The sequence below is a fragment of the Daphnia pulicaria genome, chromosome 1, assembly GCF_021234035.1.
Source record: "Daphnia pulicaria isolate SC F1-1A chromosome 1, SC_F0-13Bv2, whole genome shotgun sequence".
Taxonomy (NCBI): domain Eukaryota; kingdom Metazoa; phylum Arthropoda; class Branchiopoda; order Diplostraca; family Daphniidae; genus Daphnia; species Daphnia pulicaria.
Window position 1 is genome coordinate 7838404 of NC_060913.1, and position 13190 is coordinate 7851593.

General features: G+C 43.3%; 1 protein-coding gene across 4 annotated transcripts; it reads right to left on the reverse strand.

Moving 5' to 3' along the window:
* Positions 1–1419: 1419 nt before the first annotated feature.
* Positions 1420–7018, reverse strand: LOC124338162 (lysosomal alpha-mannosidase-like). Of its 4 annotated transcripts, none has more exons than XM_046792870.1 (20): positions 6793–7018; positions 6003–6051; positions 5858–5911; positions 5671–5752; positions 5397–5582; positions 5138–5240; positions 4943–5042; positions 4729–4865; positions 4535–4668; positions 4231–4450; positions 3930–4132; positions 3657–3844; positions 3446–3537; positions 3204–3344; positions 2907–3135; positions 2723–2840; positions 2541–2623; positions 2013–2443; positions 1788–1937; positions 1420–1726 (listed from the first exon to the last, which is right to left on the reverse strand). In XM_046792870.1, exons 1-20 carry the CDS (start codon positions 6937–6939, stop codon positions 1505–1507), a joined length of 3069 nt encoding a protein of 1022 aa, XP_046648826.1. In that variant the 5' UTR covers positions 6940–7018; the 3' UTR covers positions 1420–1504. The 4 variants fall into 4 exon arrangements, with proteins under 4 accessions (XP_046648826.1, XP_046648509.1, XP_046649647.1 ...); XM_046792553.1 differs by having other exon boundaries at positions 3446–3531; positions 3651–3844; positions 6793–7017; XM_046793691.1 differs by having other exon boundaries at positions 3446–3531; positions 3651–3844; positions 5853–5911; positions 6793–7017.
* Between the last annotated feature and the right edge of the window lie 6172 nt (positions 7019–13190).

A 13190-nucleotide genomic window follows, 5' to 3' on the forward strand; every position in this document is an offset into this window, starting at 1 on the left:
CACGACGAATCCTATACCTGAAGAAGTGAGGTGGCCAATAAAGACGATGGTGACAGAAGCCAAATTCGGTCTAGCATCCATGACTGAGCTCATCGACCGTCTTATCAAGCAGAATCAAGTATTATCCCAGCAATCGCAATCCACCCAGTCGGAATCGAAACATCTCCGGATGGAACTTGACACCGAAAAGGAACAGAACGTTCAACTCCAACAGACGATCTGTCACCTTACGGCCTCCGAAATTCAGTTGAAAACGGATTTGTTGAGTGTTTATCAATCAAAAGACCGGCGGATCGCGGAACTGGAAGAAGAAATCGCTCAGGCTAAGCTTAATACTACCCAGCCATCTAAAATCGTTGGATATGAGAGAAGTCTCCAATCGATTTGGACTCAACCGGAACAACCACTCACCGGCCACCACCACAGTCCAGCAACGTCATTCCAGCAGAACGAATTTGATGAAGATGAGGGGCCAACTCTCGGCCGATTTATTTCCAAAACACACCAGACTGTCAATCGTCTCAACAAGGCCACACAAAATTCTCGTCCAGTCTCAACCCAACAGGCTACGATAACTCCCGAAAATCGCACGAATGAGCAGAAACCGATCCCTGAACCGATTCCAATGGATCTCGACATCAGCCAGTTTTCGACACGCCAACCAGAAGACATTCCGGCCGAGGATTTCTTAATTATTTCCAAGGATGTTGAGCGAACGGATTCGGGTAGCAGGATTATTCTAACGAACATTTTGAATCGGGACTATGGCCGTGTCGTTGGGCGAGGGGGTCAAAATGTGGAGCGTCTGGAACGGGAATACGGCGTGAAAATCAGTATTTTCGATCGTCAGCAGGAGAATGTAAAGCTCAGCATATCGGGAGGAGATGCAGATAGTCGTCGAGCAGCCTCCGTCGACATCATCGAGAATCTGCCGGTGGTTGTCGATTGTCCCAACCTGAAAAGCAACGGTAAAGCGTTGAAAAATGCAACTTTTCTTTGCGATGTCACCATCGACCGAACAAACTTGAACAAACCCGGCAGGACGATTTGCGGAAGGCTATCCAACTGTCGCAAGGCGTACAATCAGCTAGTGAACGACGGCAAAATTTGGTATCCGTAATAACGCCACAATATACACTGCTTTGCCTTCTGTTTCTTTCATTCTCATTCAGTTTTCCTACTTTCCCACATTAATGACATGTTGTCGACAGATCAAATTTCAATAAAACTAATAAAAAGCACACGCGTTTTATGTTGTTCAATTATTTAAAAAAACACGAACCATCACGTCTAGGATTGTCGTGACCCATAGTTTTTTCTTTATTGTTAATCAACATATTCATAGATTTCCAATCAGTATAACCGTGAACCTTTTGTCGTGACTTCGTTATATCATTTCGTGATTAACATAAAAACGACTTGTGGTACCGATTTTCGATGTATTGATCAAAGTAAAAACAAAAAGTTAAAATATGCAATTCCTCAGGAGAAAAAGAAAACTAGCCTATTTATCCAGTCGATTGTCACGAACGAGATTCAAAATAAAAGTGCGTATCTCCATGGGTTGGAGGTCCAAGTCCGGGAATTCATCAGAGTGGGAAGAGCGGACATTCGTTTGTTTATCCGACGACGAGTGCCACACCAAACGTTGAGAATCTTTTTTCAATTGATTCCCTCCTAGGATCGTTTCTTCAGCGGACGTGATGGCGAATCCAGGGAAAAGGTCCTAAATTTCAATTATATTTTTTAAATGATTTACAATGTTTATAAAAAAATTTAAAAATTACTTTAAGGGAAACAGTGACTGGTTCAGATAAGACTTTATCCTCTCCAACGTCGTAGATATGTTCCAATCGAATCAGATAAGATCCGTCTGACCGATTCTCCAGCGTCAGCAGATTGACATTTTCCGGCAATTCCCGGCTGATTAATTGTTGCTTTAATAAAAACAAACACCAATAAAATGACTTAACAGTTTAACATAGTCTTCGCCATCTATTAAGTCTGAATACTTGAGTTTTGTAGAGTCTCCTCCAGTCAACAAAGGTCAGCGTTGTGGGGATAAAGGAGAGTTGCGGTTGCTTGTAAATCTGTTGCGCCAAAGGTCGATATCTGCCGGCCGAACTGGGTCCGTCGCTGAGGATCAGATAGTGCGATCCGCGGACGACAAGGCCCTGCTGAAAGGCCGTCTCGTCAAGGGGCTCGTCCACGCCAAACGAGTCGTCGCGGAGCAGTCGTCTGTGCACCATCAGTTCGATCAATCCGCCAATCAGACTAGACCCTCCCTGGGAGCGGTCGACCAGGACGGTGGCCTGCTGCTCCCCCACTGGGTCTCGGATGAAAAGGTGAGAATTGATGGGGTAGTAATTGCCCGAGACGGGCTCGGTTGGCGTATAGGTGTAAGACTCTCTAGCGTCCAGTTCGCGTCTCAATGTCTGGCGACCTACAGCGCGCGGGTCGCCGTTGGAGAAAATTTTAATTTAAAAAAAAAAGGAAATTCAAATTATTTTTTGAAACAAAATTTAGAAAATGGTAAAAACCGTTGGAATCCGTGTAGAAAGTCCCGTCGCTCTGTAAAATGGTCGTCGTCACGCGACTTATGACTTCCTTTCCAATTTTGTCGCTGGGGTTTTCAAAAAATTCAATTAAGCCCCCGTGCATTATTTCAGAGCTAATTTTTCCAGGGAAAAAATAAAAGTGGGTCAATTATAAGTTCACTCACCTCACCGGAACAGGACCGACGACCCAATCCAATTCCACATGCTCCTGGCCTCGGTAAATGCGGATGACTTGACTCACCCAGGAATCGTAAAACTGGTGAATTTCCTGGACCAGTGGACCTGATTTTTTTAAATTGATTTTGAATTGAATCATCCAAATCCAATTTTGGATTCTTATATGTATACCGGTGTAGACTGCGGTGATAATGGCGGCGGTCATTGTCCGCCTCATTGGAAAAGCGTCAGTTCCGTTCGGCCGGAAGATGTAGGCGCCCGATGATCTCCGGTCGGCCGATTCGTTATCGCCGTTGTATCCCGGATACCAAAGGAACTCTTGCTGGACGAAATATTCTTCGCCGTTGACCGTCACCGAACTCAGCAGTCCCGTTGTCCCATCAACTCTCACCTTCACTTTCTACTCATATCATTAAAAAAAAAATGATAATAATAATTCCAATTTTTAAATTGTAAATCTGTTATTACGTCAGTGGTGATGATGTGGTCCTCGCCGGGAACCAATCGCTGTGATTTGGATTTGAACGAATGGCGCCGGCGGTGCTTGGAGTCCCGTTCGACATAGTAGGATTTTGAACCAATAGGTGGCAACTGGGCGGCTAAAAATACCTTTTTTCAAATCAAATTGAAAAAAAAAAATAATTAACCAATCCGAACATTTATACACCTTTAAAAATATTGGTTGTATCAAATCAATTTGAGTAAATTACCAGCTCTTCTGTGGCTGAGCTTGTCCGTCCAGGAAGAGCCTGAACTTGAGGTGAAATTGGAATCAACTGCGAATCCACCACTTTACCTTTAGACAAAAGAAAGATTCACATACGTATAGTCAGCTTTCTTATTAGACACAGTCGAACACATAAGATAGCGTTAACAAACGGCTGGAATTTCAGGCGGTTATCCGATACAACATACCGTCAGGGTCGAGGACTTGGTAAGAGTCTCCACCAGCTACTGGAATGCGGACATATTTGTCGACGTGCCTGGCCAAAGAGTTGTAAATGTTGACCACAAATCGGCCGCTGGTCTCCGAGACGTCACACTGGCTGACGTTGAGCTGGCAGAACTTGACGTCCGGCAGTGGCCGGCCCAAAATGGGCAGCTGACTCCTGTTTTGAAATCAAATCCAATTGGAAAATCGTTGAAGAAAATTTCAACCGCAAAGTTTATGTTTCTTATCCGATCTGACTCAACTGATAATACGAGGCCTGCGTTTTCTGACATTCGACCACGCCCTCGTGCAGCCGGCCCTGGTAATCTTGGACCACGGCTTGCTTCTCAGTTCCGCTGACAGCGTCGTGATGTTGGGCGATGCCCATGGCCCGTTTCATGACGTTGACGTCGCCTTGATTGGTCGACCCGCTCCACGACAATGCCGAATCCATTTGTTTGCAGGCCTATTTTTTCAAATACAACAGAATTCTCCAAATGATATTCATCTTGATGTGTGTATATACATACATGTGTATCCCTTTAAGTTTTAATTGCGTCTAACCTGGAGGAGGTTGCTGCCCTGGCGGACCATGTATTTAAAGGCTGGGCGTGAAGTGAAGTAGCCCGTCCAGTAAGAATGGGCGTCGCTGCCGTAAGGAAAGAAATCGTCCGTTTTCAGTGGCCACGATTTCTTGACGCCGTTCAGAGACTTGACGTAGCAGCTCGGCGTGGAATACAGCAGGTTAAAACGAGAGCCGTTCGTTTGCCGCTCGTTGGCGTACCTTTTTCCCCACACGAATGGAATTTTTCGTTTTAAATGTAGAAATTTACATAAGAGACAATTTGATTTGATTCTGATTTTATACTTGATGAGCTTGTCCATGTTCTTGTACCAGACGTTGGCATCCTGGTACGTGAAATCGCCTCCCATCGTCAACAAAATGTGATCGGTGGCGTAGGCCTCCGATTGTCGTTGACAGTAATTGAGAAATTCAGTTACCTGCGCATTAAATCGTTTAAATGAAATTGAAATTGTTATTTTTTACGGCCAATTTATAACCCGCTGATCGACGTTGTACTCTTTGGATTTGGGGTTGTCAATCACGGGCAAGTCGCTGCACAAAATGTCAAAACAGAATCCCGGAGGCGGTTGATATAAATTGTAATTGACGCCCGTGAAGAGCCAACCGGTTTGGCCTGTAACCCAAAATCACAACATTAAATTGAGTCGCTTATATTATTCTCTCCATCAATTGATCTATGCAATTATATACCGAGACTGCTGCTGGACCAGACCATCTCCATAGTTTTGGCAGCCATGCGCTGCTTCTTATCTTCGTGATCCAAGCGACCGAAGAAGAGGCCGTCGTAACCCTGGAAACGTTCGGCGTTCGAGATTTTTTATTATTATAACACCTCTTCCAGAATTTTTCGTGTCGTCCATTTTTATATTCTACTGTATGTTTTACCATCTGAGAGAAGATAAAAGCCTGCTCCCTGGAATGGCCAAAAGGATCAATCTGCCAAGCGATTCGAGGCCGGCCGCACTCTCCGAACGTGTCGTTCAAAAGGCTGTAAATGATCAGAAGAAGAAGAATGTTTTTTTCAAAAAATAAAGAAATACAATTAAAGATATACACAGACGGAATGGATTGGTGCTGGGCCATTAAAATAAAAAAGGGAAAGGTTTTGTGTGAGTGTCTGGGAGAGACGGGCGAACGAACGAACCTGAGGCCTAGAGACATTTGATCGATAATGTCGACGTAATGAGTTGTAGCTTCGTCGTTCATGCACCAGCCGCCGTTGATGAACTCGAGACGCCCTTGGCTCACCAAATCACGCACAACGTCCCGCGTCGATTCATCCTGCTCCTCCCACCACTGCCAGAAGAAAGCCATTTCCACGTAGATGAATCTGATTCGTTTTTTAGAATTTTATTTTAATGAACAAACGATCAGAACAAAACAACAACAACAGAAAATGACAGAAGGATTTGAGATACCTGCGTTCGGGATTGGCCTGTAATTCTTCGACGACACTGTCCAGGATGTACTGGACGCCAGCTTTTTGGATCCCGGTGCGAGCTAAAAGGATAACAAATTGCGTCATATTTATATTTTTGGACACGCACGTACACGGTTTGATTGGCGCTTATTGTGTAATCACAGCAGTTGTTGTTTTCACCGTACATCCGTAGTAATATTGGTCGACCGTCTTGAGCCAGCCGACGTCATCGTGAGTGTCTGGATATAATGTAAGAGGAAAAAAAAAGAAAATAGTTATAAATAGCCCGGCACGTTCTTTTGCTGCGTCTAATTGGTAATTGTAATTTACGTGGCACTAGGTGGACGTTGATGAAGCCAGGTTTCGTAGCGTGGCAACTCTGCGCGGTTATTTCAAAAAGAAAAGAAAAAACAAGAAGAAGAAGTTCAATATTTATACTCACGCTGTATATAATAGCTTCCAAACGGGCTGTGGCAGTGCACTGAAGATGCGTGAATAATCGTTAATAAAGTCTCAACCTTCTTAACTCTTTCCTCCCCACAGATATCTCGACCGCGTCATTAATTTACACACCCGACGTCGCGGCACACAACAAAAGGGGTGAAATCTTTTGTAATGTATATCTTATATCTATGTGTGTTGTGAATGCACACACCAGCACAGCTGGACGGACGCGGCCATTATCACACAGCAGAACAAAATAAATGGCGATCGTTATCAACGTGAATTATCCATTTCTCTATTTTGTTGGTTCCCCCTACCGCTTTTGTTGTAGAGAGAAAGTTGATTATTAATTTAACTACATACATACATATATATGTTGGAATCTATAATAGACAGCCGGGATCCCGGATAAGAAAAGGAGGGCGAATAATACGAAAAAATATAAATAAATATAAATAAATAATCAAAAAATGCGCGCCTTATTCAACATCTCTCCCAGAAATACATAAGAAGAAAAGGCCGAGGCGGTTTTCTGTGTGTGGGTGTTGTGTGTGTGTAAACATTGACGTCACACTACTTGTTATCCATCCGTATAGAGCATAACTCACGCCGAGACGAGAGGCCTCCCTTTATGTATTTTCACGATGATATCGAATATTTATAGTAGTCTCTCTACCTGGTAACCGCACGACGTCGACCTGCTGGTAGTGGTGATGCCGCCCGATGACGGATGAACGAGTCCGGCCACGACCAGCAGCATCAGACTGCTGCTGATGGATGCCACGACTAGCCGATCCATCTTTCGCCTTTCCTTATTACTCATCGTTCCTCTGCTGCTGCTGCTGCTGCCAGTTGACTTTTCCCCTTCGTTACAGAAATGGCACTGACTAACCCCCTGGCGCATGCAGCTTCGTCTCCCACGCAGAGCAAAAGAGTCCGGAAAAACCAAACCCAAAACATATTGACTTGTGATGATTATTATTATTATTATTTCTTCTCGGACGTCTATAGTTCTAATCTTATCTCCAACCGCACACACACATATCCCGCCGGAGGCCATCGTCTATCCGGCTCTGATTTGGTCAAATGTAAAATCTAGAAAAAAAAACAAAATAAATATTTTGAATTTGATTCGTTTTGAAGCGAGTCGAATGGTCATCATATTGGACTTTGATCGAGTGCGCGTCGCTTATTAGCCGGTTGTGCTGTGGCTGTCCAATTCTTTTTCTCGTTCGGAATATATTTAAATAGATGGACATCACTTGTGGACCTCATCATTTTTTCTTCTCTCAAGCGCTGGAATGAGTGTATAGAAGCTGCAAAGGCAAAAAACTTTCGTTTAACGAAGCGGATTGTTGTTGACTGGAAAGCGGCGGTGGCGGCTGATTGCGTCCGCCGCGTCTATCGCTGAATGCCTTCGGGAATGTTTTGCTCCCGCGGCTATGCAAATACATCCACGTCTAACTTGATTATACTTCTTGGATATTTTTTTCTTATTCTTCTTCTCCAGCATCATCTATTGTTTTGTTTTCCCCCCTCAAGAAAGAAATCTAAATTCTTTAAATCCATGAGAAAAATCAAAAGTATAGACGTACTGTAGTACACAACGTACTTGTCGACCCTTATTCCGCATGGATCCCCACCACCACCACCGGATGGTCATCCGGGGCTCGTAAACTTTCTGATAAGTCGACGTCTATAGATACAAGTCTGTTTCGTCGTCTTGCACTTTTTGGGGTGTTTTTTTCGCAGTATAGACGGACGCGTAGAGCAAAAGGACGACTGTGTTGGTCCAGTTGAAATTAGAGAGTCGCGTTGGCGGGCATTTCGAACGCCGCTGTCAAAAAAACCAATAAGAAATGGGGGCCATCACTAGTTGTTAATTGTCTCGGTCGAAAAGCAAAAAAGAAAAGGAGAGCGGCTTGTCATTTTCTTTTGAAACAAATTCATCCACACAGAGAGAGAGAAAAGTGGTGAGGTGCCGATTTTTTGACCTTTTGTAAAATAAAAGGAGGGTTTTTTTTTTTGCCGATGGGGGTCAGAAAGTACACACATATATAAAATGGTGAAGAACTTGAAAAGTTATTTTTTTTTCTTTCTGGTTGGGAAGGGCCGTGATGGAAGATCAAAGAGAATACCGCTCTCTTGTTCCAGGTGAATTTTGCCTGGAAAAAAAATATAAAAAAGATGGGGGGAAAAGAGAGAGAGAGAGGCATCGGTCGGGAAGTTCCCCCACCGAAAAAATACCCGCCCCATTTGACGAGCCCGCGCCACACATCTGTTTGACCTGTTGGTATAACAGGGCGCCAAAATCGAAAAAATTAAAATCAAAAGTTTCTTTTTCTTCTTTTTTTTTTCAACCTGTCGATATTATATCCAGTAGCTTACAGCCTCATGTAGAATATTAAATTTCGTTTCGTTTATAGAATTCGAATCACGTCATTTGTTTGTTCAAAGAAAAAAACAAACAAATTTCATCGGTGTGTGGGGCGGCTGGTTTTGATCCCGCGCCACTTGGTAATGAGTTTCTTCTTCTTTTCTATTTAACCTCCCGTCGAGGGTGCTGGTTGCTGGCCCTAATATTTCTGTGTAAACACGGGAAAATACAGCACAGTCGTGTGTACAAACACACAGGTCCCCCCTCACCACTACTTCTCTCCACTCACCAGCCAACCACCAAGAGTGAGGGCCTTCTTCTATTTCCTAATGTACATATACACAGGGCCACCACCACCACCACCACCAAACAACATCCAAAACACACATGTCACGCTGCTGTGGGCTGCGCTTTTATTCTGCCCTTTTCCGGCGGCCACTCGGAAGGCGGGCAGAGATGATCGTTATTTGAGAGCAGAGAGACGGACAAAAATTGGCTCCGGAGTGAACAGTCAAATATTTGATCAATTCAACCCATACACACACGCACTTACAATACACCTGCCACCCGACTGTCAGTCAAATTCTTTTCAACTTTCTTCTTGTGGACTAGAAAAATTGAAACATTTTTTCTCCCACGTTCACTTTTTTTCGGCCTTAAAAAAATAAGTTGATAATGGCGTACTAATATTCTTTTTTTTTGTGTGTGACCCCTCTGACATAAGTGGCCCTTCACTTTCCACCCACTAATTGTTTCCTGGAAGGAGCTGCGTGGTGGAGGCCATCCGAATATAATGCGCCTTTTTTTTTCCAGTTGGGGAAGAAAAGAAAATAAAACATGGACGATGGCTATAATATGTTTTGTTTCCCTTCTAAAATTTCCCGCTGGTTGTGTTGTGTGTCTGTGTGTCTCTACTCACCTGCAATTAGAGGCGACTATAGAGAAGCAGACACACACCTCTCCACTGATTTCTTATCTTTTCGTCGTCGATGATGGAACAGAAAGTTCTCGCCACTATATACTCCCCGCGCCAAAATTGTTTTTTTTTTCCACCCACACGTATACATATGTGTGGGTGCTGCACCTGCTTGGGATGTATTTAAAAGCTAGGGTATTATATAGAACTTAAACATGTCCATTTGAATCATTTTTCTCCCTTCGAGGCTTAAGATCCCAATTAAAAATGATTTGGATGTCTGAAGAAAAAAACAATTGAATGCGCAGAGAGAGTTGATGGGGGTACCAGACGCACAGGTGCGCAGATTTAAAAAAGCGCGCGAAATTTGAAAATAAAAAAAAAAGTTCTTTCGAGTATCGAATAACAATGGCGTATAGATGGATGTGGAGGACACATAACAGCCATTACCAAAAGGGCGAAGAAGAAGAAGAAGAAGAAGAAGAGACCGTGTGCACAGGTTGCGCGGCAGATGGTGTGATTACCTGTAATGAAAGAGCACACTCCTTTTGGCTCATCCGAGACGAAGAAGAAGAAGAAGAAAAAATACACAAAAGTCAAGAGTATAGAAGAAGAAAAAAGACAATAAGAAGGGGAAAAAAGCGACGATGGGAAATTGAAATGTGGGAAGGTACGCGCACTTTTTCTTCGTCTTCTTCTTTTGTGAAGGATGTTGACCTATCACCTTTTTTGAGTCTCTCTTCTTGACTTTTTTCTGTCTGTGTCTATTCCCTAAATTTTTATTTTATTTTTTGGTGGAAAGGGGGGGGGGGGGGAAGGGGCCGCGCTATTACGCGGGTCACCCCCGAATGTCAAAGTTGATAAGATGGTGGCGCCCGCCAGCAGAAGAAGAAAAAGATCAAGAAAAATCGTACACACACACATCATATACTATATACTACTGTTAAATAGATATAAAAGAAGAAAAAAGAAAAACACTCAGACCAACGGAGAGATGGCACCAACAAGACTCGCCTTTCCACACAGACACTCTCTACCATTTTTCTTTTTTAAAATGAAAACAGAAATGTCTTATTTTTATTCTTTTTTTAAATAAAAATAAAAACGGCGCGGACGCTATTTCATTTTCGGCTGGGGTTTACAGCGCAACCCTCTTCGACAATAACCGGACAATTACTTTGAGAGGTTATTGAAGCACTCTACTTAGACTTCTCTCGGCCACATCATGTCATTTTTGTTTTATTTTTTGGACAGTCGAATATAACGAGGACTTGTTGAGCTTATAGTTTTTTAAAAAATAGATTATAAGACGAGAAGTTTTTCTTAATTATTTTGAAAGTTTTAACTGGAAAAACATGAAATAATTGTTTCAGGAAGGAGCTATCGTATATATAGGCGTTTGATGAAGACCCTGAAGGTGTTGTCCAGGGGTGGGCGAAAAAAACAAGAGAGAAACTTATTTAGCCGGGGCTAATGATAGCGGATTATCGTCGTTTCCGGTGAATGGACAAGAAAAGAATTATAGAGAAGGTATAGTTGTGTTCCAGTAGCTACTACTACTACTTGACCTAAAGAAATTCAATATATACTACAAACACACATTCATACGTATATACGGGGGGTGCGCCGAACGCTTATAATAATCTTCTTCATCCCTGCTGGACGTAAAAGATGGGCCGTTGCTATACCACCTGGCCCCTGCTGACCCATCAGTATATTTTTTTTTAAATTGTGATCCAATCAGATTAAATATAATAGCCACTCTTATTGTGTAGGCGTTTACGTCTATAAGCATCAACTGCATATGGCCCTTATAATCAAATCCTTTTGGCTTGGATATTCTTTTCAAAATGTTGATCCATTTTTTCTTTCTTTCCTTTGGATGTGTGTGCTGTGTGGGGTCTCCTTGTTGGATCAAAAAACAGATGGCCGGGACGTCTACCTCATTCTGTGTGGCTGGCCAGCCAACCCAACACACACAAAAAGGGGGCGGCTTTTGAGAAAAAAGAACATTTCATTTTGATAACGAGTTTCCATTCGCTGGGGTTTTGATATAACGGGCCCTGCTGCTGCTGTCAGTCGCAGCGGAAATCTATAGAACGTCGGGAGCATTCCAATGGCCATCAAGTACAGTTGCCAATGTCATGTTGACATACGTATATACAGCCCGACCCCCCCTCTCTCTATAGCTGGCAGTGTCCTTTTGTGTGTTATCAATTCAATAACTTTTGGGCTTTGGCCTCCTGATCGATACGGACGTCTGGATTGAATAGGCCGTCCGCCCGGTTATTTACTGCGACTGCTGCGCTATGCAGAAAGAAGAAAGAAAAAATGTTACTATAGCAAACGTCAATCTCGAGTGGCGCGGCCCAGGGCCCAGCCTAGCTTTTGTTTTTGTCATATCAATTTCATATTATTCTATTTTCCCGCCTTATGTTGCGCGCCAGCGATCGATGATTTGCGCGCCACTTTTGAAAGCGTCTAATGTCTTTTTTTCTTTCTAGCGTCTCTCTCTTCTTCTTCTCGCATGTCGAGATGAGAGTGGGCCGGAGCAGTAGAAGAAGAGAGACGGACGCCTCTATATACCTTTTGGTTTCCCCCCAAATGGCGCCGGACTTGATGGATCCCTCGAGAGACGACGACAGTCTCGAGCATCTCCCCCCTTAGAAAAAGTGTCTCGTCAAAGGGACACCAAACCAAATCTATCTATCCCAAAAAACTTGTTCATTCTATCATTTCTCTGCCAGTCTTTTGGGTCTCAAATGCGCACACACATCCAAACTCACCTGCTGGCCAGCCCAGCCCAGCCAAAACAAAAAATAAAAAGGAGAGAATTTTGGTGTATATTTTCAGCGGATGTCTATTATATATATATGCGTCTATCTATATCAGTTTGGTGTGTGTTTGTTTTGTGTCCCTTCGACTTTATATGTATACCGTATACGTGTGTGTGTCTTATTTTTTGACGAAGGATAATATACATATGGGGAGGAAGGCGCTAGAGTCTATGTAGATATTTCGGTGAGAGTGCCTGCCGTGATGGCGGCCAGTTGTTGCTCTCTCCTACCTGATTGCTTCTCTCTCTCTCTCTCTTGTCGGTCGCCGTCTGCCCGTCTTGTTTCTTCTCCCCCCCCCCCCTCTCCCGACCCGACTGGCGCCGCGGCCGCCTTGGCGACATCACATCCGAATGGAAACAGAAATCTAAAGAAAAATATATAAGAAAAATATAAGAAAAAACCACAGCCGCGCCTTATTGTGTCCTCCTCCTAGCCTGTTTAACCCCCCCCCCCCCCCACACATATACACAACTCTATATAATAGTACAGAGTAGTACTCGTAATACTCTACACTGTACATCTAGACGCGCAGAATAAATAGATGAGACTCTAGACACTCAAGTTTTCTGACTTTTTGTTGATTTTAAAACTGGCCCAAACTGATTAGAACTTAAAATATTCTATATGATGCTTGTTTCAAGTCAAATGTTGTCCAAAAAATGAGTGATTGCTGCTAATCGGGCTCAATCTGTATAGAGAGTCCAGGGAGAGAAGGAAGGATCAGGAGCAATACTCTTGTCCAGATCCATTTTTATATTTTTTTTTACTTTCCAGCAACTGCGTAGATTTTTTTGGGAGTTGAGATCTCGACGGGGAGTCGGTGGGTTTTCTTTCTTTGGAAAAGAGGATTTGCTGGACGCGCCCCTCCCTTGCCACGAGTCTTCACCAACAGAGACAAAACGACGTAGGCCTATACATAGAAGATGAATTGTATGTACATAGTA